Below are 13,394 nucleotides of genomic sequence, written 5' to 3' on the forward strand. Positions count from 1 at the left end.
TAAAAAAAAAATGCCCCCTATTCAAATGAAGATACTCTGAGGAAGCAATGCGAAGTAGAAAAAAGTAGAAAAAAACATTGGCAAGGGATTTGGGGTATTATGAACCAGATCTGCCAGCAGAGTGAATGTATTGCTGGAACTCTCTGGGCCAGGATTATCTCTAAGCCCTGCTCCCCGCCCCCTTCCCTTCCAGGGCTCTGATATCCTGTCTTGGATGAATCTAAGGTCCCTTCCAGCACTAATCTTCTGCCCTAGAGACCAGCTATGGCACGTGCTCAGAAACAAGAAGCCAAAAGGCACTGGGGGAATGAAAATGTGTCAAATTCTCATGAGGCAGAAAAATATTCATAACCCAAGAAGAGCATAAGTTTCACCCTTGGGGTCCTTTAGTAAGGAGCCCCAGACCACCCCTGGGCAAAGTTACCATCCTATCCCACCTCCTCCTGGCCACCTTCAGGATACTGGATTACAGAATTTAGAACCGGAAGGAACCTTGGAGAGGACGTACTTAGTCCAACTCTCCCACAACTCTGGTCCAGAACGGAGTAAAAGGAGGAGAGCCAGGACTCAAACCCAGATCTTCTGACCCAAAACAAAAGTTCTTTTGCTGCTACATCAGTGCAAAGGGAGAATTCTGTTTTTTCTGCTCTCTTGTTTCTCAGGACTGAAGCAAAAAGTCCAGCGGGTCATGGGAGATGACCCCCTGCTCAGAGTATAATGGGAGCTTCCTGGAGGCAGGACAGAGTGGGTGGGGTTTGTTGTTTCTGTTCTATTTAAACAAGGACACATTCCAGTATTTTGGCCATTTCAGATAACCAGCTCAGGTTCTACCATTCACATGGAGGACTTCTGGGCCAACCTTTTTTTCCAGGCTAGTTAGGTCCCAGGCCCAAGTTGGCCCTATCAATCGAATGGAAGGTAGGTTAGAAGTCTTTCGATGCCTTCGTGTAGACCCTCTTTGTCCTTGAGGCAGGCCCCATGGTGTCTTTGAAGACAAAGTCCCAGAGAACTTGCACCCAGGAATGGTGGTGGGGCAGGTTGTCATAATATTCAGGGGCAATTTTCCGCACCTGGAGAGGAGAGAGAGGAAAGAGTCAGTCAGAACCGTACAATGCTACAGCTGAAAAGAATTTAGACAGGGCTGGGGAACCTATGAAGTTTGGCTTCAATCAAAGGGCCACACATGGTATCGAGGTGGCATCGAGGCTGCAGGATCCTCAGCCCTGGTTTAGAGAGTATAGGATTTAGAGCTGAAAAGGACTTCACCGATGACCCAGGTGATCATTTTAGAGATGAGGCCCAAGGTCACAGACAGCCAGTAGCAGAGCGAGACCTGAACACAGGTCTCCTGACTGCTATTCTTGGACCGTTTCTGCTACTGTCTCCCCCAGCTGACTTCTGAGAAAGGCTGACAATCTGCACTAGCAGCCAGCCAGTCTCCCAGCAGGAACCTTAATTTCCACATCTATAAAATGGGGGAATGTTGTAAGGAAACATGCTTAAAATCTTAAAACCCTTTAGAAATGTCACCTGTTATTAGTACTTTTAATGTACTTTGAACCTTAATACAAGGTGTGTATCACACATGAAGAGAGAATTGGAGTGAATCATACCTCTCTATGTCCAGGCCTCTCATACCTAATAGGAAATAGGATCCAACCCCTTCACTTTACCTGTCCAAGGTAACAAATAAGGCGGCAAACAAGCTGGGGCTAGAACCTAGGTTCCTTAATTGCTAGTCCAAAGCCCTTCCAAAGCAAAGATTGCAGAGACTGTGCATGGATCTACCAGTCTCCACTCCCCTCTACATCATTCTGCTCTTTCAGCGCGGAAAACATAAGACTTTGGAAGTACAACGGGATGAAAAGGTGGTTGGAACTTGAGAGTGGTCTTCAATATTTCAGCGTCTAGCCCAGGGGTGGGGATCCTTCAGCCTCAAGGCGGTGGGCAGCACTTGAGGGCCTAGTGGGCCTCGAGGATGCAGGTTCCCCTGGGTTAGCCTATGAAATAAGGATTAGATTTGTCCAGCTTGGGCCCGGAAGCAAAACAACGAACAGTGAATTGGAGTTGCAAAGAGGCTTAATGTAACAGAGCTAGCCTCAAAGCAGAACGGCCTGCCTTGGGAACATAGCAGGTTCCCTCTGTCATTAGAAGTTGTAGGAGCTGGGCAGTGTAGGGAGAATTCCCGTTTAGATACAGGTTGATCTCCGCGGTCCATCTCAGCTCTGAAATCCTACTTCCTTGTGTACTTTTCCCCAACCTATCTATTCTGATGACACTCTGTTCTCAAGGTAAAGTGACTGGTCTCCAACATTTTATACATCAGTGGGAATGATCCACTGTAGGTCCTGTAGGGGCCATGTGGTAAAGCAGAATTAGCACTCAAGTTGTAGTCAGAGTATGTGGATTTAAATCCCACTTCTAATGATGTCCACCTATGGAACCTAGGACAAGTCACTTAGCCTCCCTGGGCTTTAGTTTTCCCATATGTCACATCAGGAGGTTGGACTAGGTGGCCTCTGAGATGCCTTCCAGCTCTAGGAGCCTATGAGCCCTCACCCAAGGGCTTTGTGCTTTAAGCTTGGCCTATGAGTGTGAAAGGTTTGGCACACTCATCCTTCCTTTTCTGTGGCTTCTAGAATCCACAGTTGCCACTGTCTATATACAGTAGACAGTCTAGACCATCGGTGGTCCCCAAGGAGCCTGAGCTATCCTAACTCATGGGTCCAAGCCTGACTTAGGAGTGCAAAGTGGTGTCAGATAGTGACAAGAATAGTATTCAGGAGAGCTCAGAAAAGTCTCTTCTCTCCAGGTCTCTGTGTCTTCCTCTGTCCCACACCAGTAGCACCAATCACTCACATCATCTACCACTTCAAAATTTACAAAGCTCTGTCCTTACAACACCACTTTCAAGTGGGACAGTATTTGTTTTTGTTTGGTTGTTTCACTCAAATCCGACTTTTTGTGATCCCAATTGGAGGTTTACATGGAAAAGTCACTGGACTGGTTTGCCATTTCCTTCTCCAGCTCAAAACTGAGGCAAACACGGTTAAGTGACTTGCCTTGAGTCACACAGCTAGCAAGTATCTGAGTTCAGATTTGAACTCGGGTCTTCCTGACTCCAGGCCTAGAGTTCTATCCACTGTACCACCTAGCTCCCTAACGATGGTATTATGATCCCCATTTTAAGGTAGAAAATTGAGGCCCCAAGAGGTATAATGACTTGCCTTATGCAAATAGTTGCATAGCTAACATCAGAATTCAAACCTAAGTCTCTTTACCTCCAGATCCAACATCCTTTCCACTTCATAATGTCAATAAGAACTTTGGACCAAGTAATCCCTGAGGTCTTCCTAAGAAAGCAGGTGGTGCAGTGAAAAAACCCTTGGACTTGGAGTCAGAGGACTAGGGTTCAACAAAAGTAAGTCACAACAAAACTGCTCCCAGTGCAATGAACAGTCTTGATTCCAACCCAATCTCTTCCACTGAGAGAGGGGCATGATATGGATATGGAATGCTACAGTGTGTTTTGCAACAGTTATTGGTGTGTGTGTGTGTGTGTGTGTGTGTGTGTGTGTGTGTGTGCGTGTGTGCGTGTGTGCGTGTGTGTGTGTGTGTGTGTGTGTGCATGCATTTTAACCTTTAGATTTTAGTTCTTGGACCTGGCATAGACTAGCTGTGTGATTTTGGATGTCAGTTTTCTTAACAATAAAAAGAAAGAGTTTTAAAATAACTTCCATGATCTCCCATAACTTACACAGGGTAAAGAACATGCAAGGCTGTTATCAGGAGAGTACTTTGTATCCTGTAAAACACTATATATGGGAATGCTACTTCCTACCTATGTGACCTTTAGGCAAGTCATTTGACATCTAGGTGCCTCAAGTTCTTCACCAGTAAAATGGAAGGGCATTTGAGGTCCCTTTCCAGCTCTGAATCCCGAATGGTAGCTAATTCTCTTTGACTAAGAACAACCACCCTTCCAGATTTAAGCCCCTCCCAATCCTACCCTTCTGAGGAGGATTCCAAAGGAGCCACCTTTCCCCCCTTGGCCTCCCTACCCTCCACCCAGGCCTCAAGGGAAACTGGGAATTCAGAATGGGAGTCAGGGGTAAACTCTGGACCCCGAGGGAGGGAGTTCACTTGCTTGGTGGCTTGCTTCCTCATACCTTGCCTCTGGACCAAGTGGGATGGCTCCAGAGGAGAAAACTATGCTAGCAACTTTGCACAGCCTCCTTCACTTAAATCAAATCACTTGCAAGTCATGGCATCACCTTCCTGATTCCGAGAATGAAGGGCAAACAACCACCATCCTGCCGCTCCAGTCCTTTCCTTTCAGTGTTTTTAGTAGGTGTTCCCAGCTTGATCTGCCTCAGTGCAAAAACCAAAGCAAGCCCCTGGGGCTATTTACTACTTCCTCAGAGAGAATTTTTATTGGACAACTGAAATAACTCAGCTGGAAGGAAACTGAAAATGGAAATTCTGTGCTCTGTAGAACATAGAATTTCATGACAAATGGGAGAGGACTTAAGAGCTCACGGAGGACTATGCTGGGTCATCTTTGAGGAACTCTTCCCCTTCCCCCAACCTTAGCGCCCAGCCTAGGGTTAGGCACAGAACAATAAATACTTCAGACATAAGGAGAATGTAGGGGCTGGAAACAAACAACAAATTTTATGAGCTCAACTTCCTCATTTTGCTGATGAGGAAGCTGAGGTTCAAGGAGGGGATGTGACTGGGCCAAGGCATTAGGCAAAAGCTCCCTCAAATCCCTGTAGATGAGATGGAGACACTGGGGTTGGATGACATCATAGCATCAGAGACATTCAGACTCTGAGAGTTGAAAGGAGTCCTAGAGGTTTAGTTTATTAATGGGAAAAGCTGATGCATGTAGACCCTGATTTGGCAGGACCCTCTCCCCACTTCATGATATCCTTGACAAGTAGTCAGATCACTAATTCCATAATTAGGAATTCTGGCCATTTGAGAAAATTCAGATAAAAGGGTGAAGGAATGAGATGGGCATGAAAGAAGGGCAGCTGTGTCTAATGTCTGACCATTCCTGTGTGTGACTGAGGACAGTGGTCACTGAAGTTGAGAAGAATGAGGAACTGGGGGAACATGGTATTGAGGGGGACAAGGCTTGGGGTAAAGAAAACTGTGAGCCAGCACTAAGCTATAGGGTAGGAGGGAGAATGACCTGGAGGTGTGTAGGTGAAAACAGTAAGAATCTGCACTCAGGAAGCAGCAGATTTCCAAGGGGGGGAACGGCAGCGATTGTTCGCCCTTCTTTCTAGATGAGGACCAATGACATCACTTAAATTGAATTTAAGTGAGGCAGAGCTGATCAGAGTCCTCAGCCTCTAATCATGGAAGTCCAGTGGTGAGACCGTGGCCTGAAATGCAGCGGGTGACCTTGGCCTTTCTAAATTAAGGTCTTTCCCAGGTCTCTGTTGAGTGATAGAGGATGAACACTGACAACAAGCTGCATGCCAATTCCTCTTCCTTGTTCTATGCGTCAGGAGGTAAGAGAAGGAAGGTGGTCTTAAGGAGTGAATGCCAGAAGAAAGTGAGAGGAAGAGAGCTAAGCTGAAGATGAGTTTGATAGCCAAAAGGGAGGGTACAGTGCAAAATGAAAGCAAAAGAGCATGGCCTGAGGATGGCCAAGGTTTCATCTATTCGTGAGAGGAGCTGATGCTGGCAGGTCCCCACTAATCTGTTCTAAGGGATCAGGGTTTGCCTCTTTGTCCCTTAATGATGCCCTGATGACATTAAGGATTTTTGTCTGTTAACTCACATGGAGCCTGCAAAGTCCATTAAACCCCACAGATCTTTTTGAGATAAACCATGATCTGGTCCAGCCTCCTCATTAAGTACTTGTGACATTTTTAAAAAATCCAACTGCAAGATTTTAGATTAAGTCCAGTGGTGGGACTCAAATAAATTAACAACTGGTTCTCCACTGAACTGAGCCGCCACCACCACCATTGACTGAGCCCCGCTAACGAGCAGTTTGCCAAACTCAACCTAAAATTAGGTACTGGTTCTCCTGAACCGGTGTGAACTGGCTGAATCCCACCACTGAATTAATCCCTTATTAATTTGATCTCATTACATTCAGCTCCGTGCTCTGTCTCTAGTCTCTGATAATCTTGGATCCTCAGTCTGTCATCTGTTGTGTTACCTCTCAGTCCCATGGTGGTGTCTGTCATCCGCAAATTTGATAAGCATACCATTTCTGCCTTTATCCGAGTCTAGGTATGTTCCAGCTTGTCCATATCCGTTGTTAAACGTTGTGCCTATGAGTGAACTCCAATGTTCCAGATGTGATCTGACCAGGACAGAGGACATCTAGACTAAAACCTTCATCAATCTGAACTCTAGATTTGTACTAACCCAACCTAAGATTGCTTTTGGTTTTCTGGCTACACATTGTACTGTTGATTCAGATTGAATTTACAAGCTACTAAAATCATCCTCTCCTTCACATGAGCTATTATCCAACCAGTTTGCCATTAGGTGACACTGGAAGTGGGAGGATTAATGCTAATAGCTCAGTGTCAACCTGGAGAGAAGTCTCTAGAAAACACCATTACTGTAGAATAGTCAAGATTTTTACCAGTGCTTTAAGATAAAGGCATAGATAGCCCAGAGCTAAAAAGGGTAACTAATGTATTAGATGGCAGAGTCGTGGCCCAAAAAGATTTCAACTGGTTAAAACAATGGACTTAAAAGATGAAATTTTATGTGGAAAAAAAAAAGTAACACCCTGCTCTAAAGATAAAAAAAACAATAGGGTGTTGGAAGTGTTCTAGGAGATGCTAACGGATGTCTTTCATGTATATTACAGAGGGAGTTGGAGTAGGGAGTGGAGTAAATTACTTTTAAGGGACCTTGGAATACTAAGATTCTATGATTACAAGATGGCAGAGACATGTCAACAGGTATGTTTAGAACTGGTGGAATTAAGGCTAATGGCTCAATGTCAGTTTGAAGGGAAACCTCTAGAAAACACCACAGTATTGTGACTTGTTTGGGAATTTCCCACCCAAGTTATGAATTTCTAATCGTTCTTCAACTAGTCTTAGAAGCTCAACCTCAGGGGCAGCTAGGTGGTGCAGTGAAAGGGGCAGCTAGGTGGTGCAGTGAATAGAGCACTAGCCCTGGAGTCAGGAAGACCTGAGTTTAAATCCGGCCTCAGACGATTGACACTTACTAGCTGTGTGACCTTGGGCAAGTCACTTAAACCCAATTGCCCTTCCCTCCTCCAAAAGAAAAAATTAGAGCCATAAAAAAGAAGCTCAACCTCAGCCTCATGTCAGGGGAAAGGGAAGCAGAAGATCTGGGTAATCCACAGCCTTAATAATAAAACCAGTCTTCCCAGCACCCTTGTCTGCATACTAGGCTGTCGTTCACCTCGGACAGCTCCAGGGTGGTAAATGAGGGCACTGAAATCAGGTAAAACTGAGGAAACTGGCATGTAAGTCACCTGACCATTCTTTCTTGGTCTCCTTCGCTGGATCCTCTCCCAGACCATGACCTCTAACCACACATATCCTGGGCCCTCTTCTCTTCTCTTCTCCCCCTCATTTGGTGATCTCATCAGCTCCTATGGATTTAATTACCATCTTCATGCTGATGATTCTCAAATCTACCTATTCTGCCTCAAATTCTCTGCTGACCCCCAATCTCACACCCAACTGCCTTTTAGATATCTTGAACTAGATGTCCAGTAGACATCTTCAACTCAATATGTCTTATTATATTTCCCCCTAATACCTCCCCCCTCTCCTGTTGTTCAGTCATTTCAGCTGTGTCTGATTCTGCACGACCCCATTTGGGGTTTTGTTGGCAAAGATACTGGAACGAGTTTGTCATTTCCTTCTCGGGAGTTAACTTAAACAGGATTAAACAACTTGCCCAGAGTCACACAGCTAGTAAGGGTCTGAGGCCAGTTTCGAACTCAGGAAGATGAAGTCTTCCTGACTCCAGCTCCAGCACTCTGTCCACTGCACTACTTCCTACCTTCTCCATTACTGTGGAAGGCAACACAACCTGTGAGTAGACCGAGCTGCCTGAAAGAGGAGCCCACTAGTTGGGTAACTCAGCTCATCCTCTCCCTCTCCCAAAGAAGGTAAATTTGATGGCCAGAAGCTGCCCACTTAACGTGGGGTTTACTGCCTAGATTCCTTCCTTCCTTCCTTCCTCCCTTTCTTCCTTCTTTGCTTCCTTCCTTCCCTCCTTCCTTCCTCTTTCTTTCTCCAAGTTCATTCCGAAGCTCATAGATTGGACCACAATAGGTCTCTGCCCAAGCTCCACTTAATGGCTGTATTTTGGGCCTTCCTGGCTTAGGGTGAACTGGTTTCTTTTTGGAACAACAACTCTGAGGGTCTTCCCCTCCCAGCCTGATTTCTTTTTTTCTAATTAAATAGGCATTACCTCACTCTAAGTGAGTACATGAAAAGGCCTTAGCCTAAAAGGGCCGGGGTCTCCCATTGCATCCTGGGCTATCTCCAGGCCTCCAGATGAATATCAGGCCACTGGACCCAGATAGCTCTGGAGGAGAAAGTCAGGCTGGTGACCTTGCACAGCCCTCCCTCACTCAAATCCAAGTCAACTGCAAGTCATGTCATCATTTCCCTGATGGTCCTCTTTGAAAACGAAGGACAGACACACAAGAAGGCAACACCATCCTCCCAGTCCCTCAGGTTTGAAATCTAGAAAGCATCCAGAATTCCTCACCATCTCTCACACACACCCCACCATACCTTACACACCCCGCCCCTGACACTGTCATCACTCTAGTGTAGGCCTTCATTACCTCACATCTTGATTACTGTAAGTCTGCCTGCCTCAATTCTCTCCCCACTCCAATCCATCTTCTTTCTATTCAGCCACTAAAGTGACTTTCCTAAAGTGCAAGTCTGATCACGTCACCCCTACCCCTACTCAACAAACTCCAGTGGCTCCCTATTGCCTCCAGGAGGAAATACAAAATATATTGGATTGGCATTCAAGGTCCTTCATAACCTCCCCCCCACCCCCACACCATCCACACTCCCCTCCCTCTCTGGTCTCCTGTTGCCTTACTCCCTCACAGGTACCTGCCAAATCACACTGCTGACCCGCTGAGCTTGGGAAGCCTACTTGCAAAGTAGGAATATCGAATACTCCTGGCTATTCCACAAACAAGACACTCTGTCTCTCAGCTACAGTCTTGTCTTTCTGGCTGTCCCCCATGCCTGAAACACTTTCCCCCCTGCACTCCAACTACCCCCTGGCTTTCTTTAAGTCCCAACTAAAATCCCACCTTCTACAGGAAGCCTTTCTCAGCCCCTCTTAATTCCAGTGCCTTCACTCTGTTAATTATTTCCTCTTTATTCTGTATATAGCTTGCTTTGTTTGCATGTAGTGGCCTTATTAGATTTTAAGTTCCTTAAGGGCATGGAGTGTCTTTTGCCTCTTTTTTTTTTTTTGTATCTCCAGTGCTTAGTAAAGTGCCTGGCACATAGTAGGTATTTAATAAATGTTTATTGATTGACTGATAGGACACCAGCTTGGGACTTTGTCAAGTGGCAGCCTTCAAGGATCCCAGAGAACTCTTTGGGGTACCAAGTGCCCCTTTTCAGGGGAGGATAAAATGAGGGGGAAAGATTTTAAGTCATCCCTCCTCTTCAGGACAAGAGGACAGCTGAGGAAAGTCAACTCCTCCTTATGGTTTTAATGAATCAACCTAATTTGGTCTAATTTGGTCTCTCTAGAAGGAATTCTAAACAAGCATGGTGTGCCAGGAATTGTATGCACGTTACACTGGCAATCTCCTTCATATGCCCCAGTCCCTTAACTCCAGTATTGGCTCCAATTCTTCCCAGGAGCAAAAATAGGTTAAGAGTGAGGCTGTGGAGACCAGTTGGTCTCAAGACTTACAGCTGACTCCACCAAAGACTTCTGGTTTCTAAAGAGCCCAGACCTAAGAGTCAGGAGGGCTGGTTCTGCTTCTGGCCAAGCTATTAATTTCCTGTATGACCCTGAGCAAGTTTCTTCCTTTTTTCTGGGCCACAATTTCTTCATCTATAAAATGAGGCCAGCAATCACTACCCTGTCATGCCTCCTTCACAGGGCCACTGAGAAGATGAAATAAGCCCTAGAAGGGAATAAATCAGAAGTGTAAATTATTCTTAGGCTTACCATCATTTTATTTTGTCTAATTATACCCTTGGTGGGAGCTGCTGGGGGCATGGAGGTGGTGAGGTCCTCTCTATTTTGGAAGACTAGTCCTATTTTTCTGAATTTTAATCAGCCACCAAACAAGAATGAGAAATATCCTAGACTCTTCAGAGAAATCTCTGCTCTGGGAGATAAGGAGAGAAGGAAGGTATATGCCAGAGGCCTCAGTAGTGCCAGAGTTTGGGTTTCTTCCCAGTACTCTGTTTCTTCAAGTACAGATGTTTACAAGAGAAGTCTTTGTACATTTGCCCAGCTAAAGCAGCCCAAAAAACTTTTCTAGCAATCTCTCCCCATCCCCACCCAACTTAAAACACTGCCCTGTAAACAAACAAAAGGCCCAGTGTCTCCAACAGAGCAAGTCAGCAAGGAAACCTTCAAATTCAGCTCAGCTTTGGCTGGGTCTGAAGTTCAGCTCCATAGGCTTAGTAGTACCTTAGGACATAAGACATGCCCTCAATCTGGGACAGGTAAAGGTAGAGTGGGCAGGAAGAAGAGGAAAGAGAGAAACATCAAAGAGGAGTTCTATTGTTAAAATAAGCAACGTCTTCTTCCCTAGTTATGCTAGTCTGGAAGCCAAACAGTACGAAGCGAGGGAGTATCACTGCCCATCTCCCTTTAGCTCCAAGAGCCTCAGAACCATAGAACGTGGAATGTCAGAACTGGAAGGCCCCCAACCCACAGTGCAGGCAAGGTAGTTCTTTTCTGCCCATGGATTTTCTCTTCCTCCAAGACAGGAAGGAACTACAAATTCTATGAGCTTCCTTGGCTTCTTCTAAGAGAGGAGGGAGTTTCCTTGGCCCATCCCCCCTGAAGTGTCCAGAAGTAGGCTGGGTGAGTGGAAAAAACACTGCATTCAAGGCGTAGCTTTGCCACTTAAAATACCGCTTCGGGACCTTGGCATTTGTTAGCAGATTGCTTGCTGGAAGGCTTATTAAGAGACATACTGAAGATAATTGCAATGCTGCTGGGACTTTTCTAAAGACTTCATTGTTTTTTCTCCTTGAGAATCAGGAAAGCCCACATTTGGTTGGCCACAAGGCTATTTATTTTAAAGCTTAGCATGAAAACATATTGAATGAATTTCCAATTCTGGAACCCAACTTTACTCAGGATTAAGCAATTAGTTAAAGAATCAAGGTCCAAAGGATCTCTGCAAGGTCATCCTAGAATTTCCAAACTAAAACTCGGTAGAACACAATCTACTGTGAGTTCTCATCCTTACCTTTGTCCCCAAGTAAATTAGTCTGGTTGCTGACGAAGACACTTAATGTCCTAATAATAATCTTTGGTACAGCTATTTAACTTATCCATATTGAGAAGAAAGGGACTGCTAGGTGGCCCAGTGGATAGAGTGCTGGGCTTAGATTCAAGAGGGCCTGAGTTCAAATATGACCTTCATCGCTTACTAGCCATGTGACCCTGGATAAATTACTTAACCCTGTTTGCCTCAGTTCCTCATCTGGAAAATGAGCTAGAGAAGGAAATAGCAAACCACTACAGTATCTCTCCCAAGAAATCCCCAAATAGGGTCACAAAGAATCAGACATGACTGTGATAGAATCCTAATAAAGCTGTTCCCACCCCCAATATTCTAACTTCCTTATGGGCCCCACTGAACAGCAGGCATGTTCTGATTTAACCACACAATCTGTCTTTAACCACACCACAGGCCCCCAGACTCAATACAGCCACTGCCCCTAGATCCAATTCACAGATTCGAACAGGTATGTTCTTCTTGTATTCCATCATAATCACATTCTCCATTTAGCCCAAGACAGAACCGCAATACCTAACTATCCATCTTGACCAGACAGGACCACAATAGCTAACCAAGCGGAGGGTAGCACGACCAGGATGTTTGACCACCAAACCATAGAAGGGACCCTTCAGCCATTACCTAATCCCTTGACAAATCCCTGCTGCTTTTTTAATATTCATAATTTCTGTTATGCCATTGCATCTTTACCCTATAAAAATGCTTTCTCTAAGAAAATTATAGACCTATTTCCCTAATGAATATTGATGCAAAAATTTTAAATAAAATATTAGCAAAAAGACTGCAGCAACTTATCACAAGAATAATACACTATGACCAGGTAGGATTTATTCCAGGAATGCAAGGCTGGTTCAATATTAGGAAAACTACTAGCATAACTGACCATATCAACAACAAAACTAGCAGAAACCATATGATCATCTCAATAGACGCAGAAAAAGCCTTTGACAAAATACAACACCCATTCCTATTAAAAACACTAGAAAGCATAGGAATAAGTGGAACCTTCCTTAAAATTATAAATAGCATCTACCTAAAACCATCAACAAGCATTATTTGTAATGGGGATAAGCTAGATGCATTCCCAATAAGATCAGGGGTGAAACAAGGATGTCCATTATCGCCCCTATTATTCAATTTGGTACTAGAAACATTAGCTGTAGCAATAAGAGAAGAAAAAGAAATCGAAGGAATTAGAATAGGCAAAGAAGAAACTAAATTATCACTTTTTGCAGATGATATGATGATTTATCTAGAGAATCCTAGAGAATCAAGTAAAAAACTACTTGAAATAATAAACAACTTCAGCAAAGTTGCAGGATATAAAATAAACCCACATAAATCCTCAGCATTCCTGTACATTACTAACAAAGCCCAACAGCAAGAGATAGAAAGAGAAATTCCATTCAAACTTACTGTAGACTCTATAAAATATTTGGGAGTCTATCTGCCAAGACAAACCCAGGGACTACATGAACACAATTATGAAACACTTTTCACGCGAATAAAGTCAGATGTAATAAATGGAAAAATATCAGTTGCTCATGGTTAGGCCGAGCTAATATAATAAAAATGACAATTTTACCTAAATTAATCTATCTATTCAATTGAACTACCAAAAAATTATTTTACAGAGCTGGATAAAATAATAACAAAATTCATTTGGAAGAACAAGAGGTCTAGAATATCCAGGGTATTAATGAAAAGAAATGCTAGAGAAGGTGGCCTAGCCATACCAGATATTAAACTGTACTATAAAGCAGCAGTCATCAAAATTACCTGGTACTGGCTGAGAAACACAGTTGTGGATCAGTGGAATAGGATAGGTACAAGATGGAGAAGTCAACAACTATAGCAATCTACTCTTTGATAAACCCAAAGAATCCAGCTT

At 44.2% G+C, this 13,394-nt stretch overlaps 1 protein-coding gene across 1 annotated transcript in view; it reads right to left on the minus strand.

The window, feature by feature from the left end:
* Positions 1 to 626: 626 nt before the first annotated feature.
* Positions 627 to 13,394, minus strand: part of DEGS2 (delta 4-desaturase, sphingolipid 2) — a 28,008-nt gene continuing 15,240 nt past the window's right edge. The window contains exon 2 of the mRNA XM_036751549.1: positions 627 to 1,070. Coding sequence (XP_036607444.1) covers positions 924 to 1,070 — 147 coding nt within the window. The 3' untranslated portion in view covers positions 627 to 923. The remainder of the gene's footprint in view (positions 1,071 to 13,394) is intronic.

Source organism: Trichosurus vulpecula, chromosome 3 (assembly GCF_011100635.1).
Source record: "Trichosurus vulpecula isolate mTriVul1 chromosome 3, mTriVul1.pri, whole genome shotgun sequence".
NCBI classification, from domain to species: Eukaryota; Metazoa; Chordata; class Mammalia; order Diprotodontia; family Phalangeridae; genus Trichosurus; species Trichosurus vulpecula.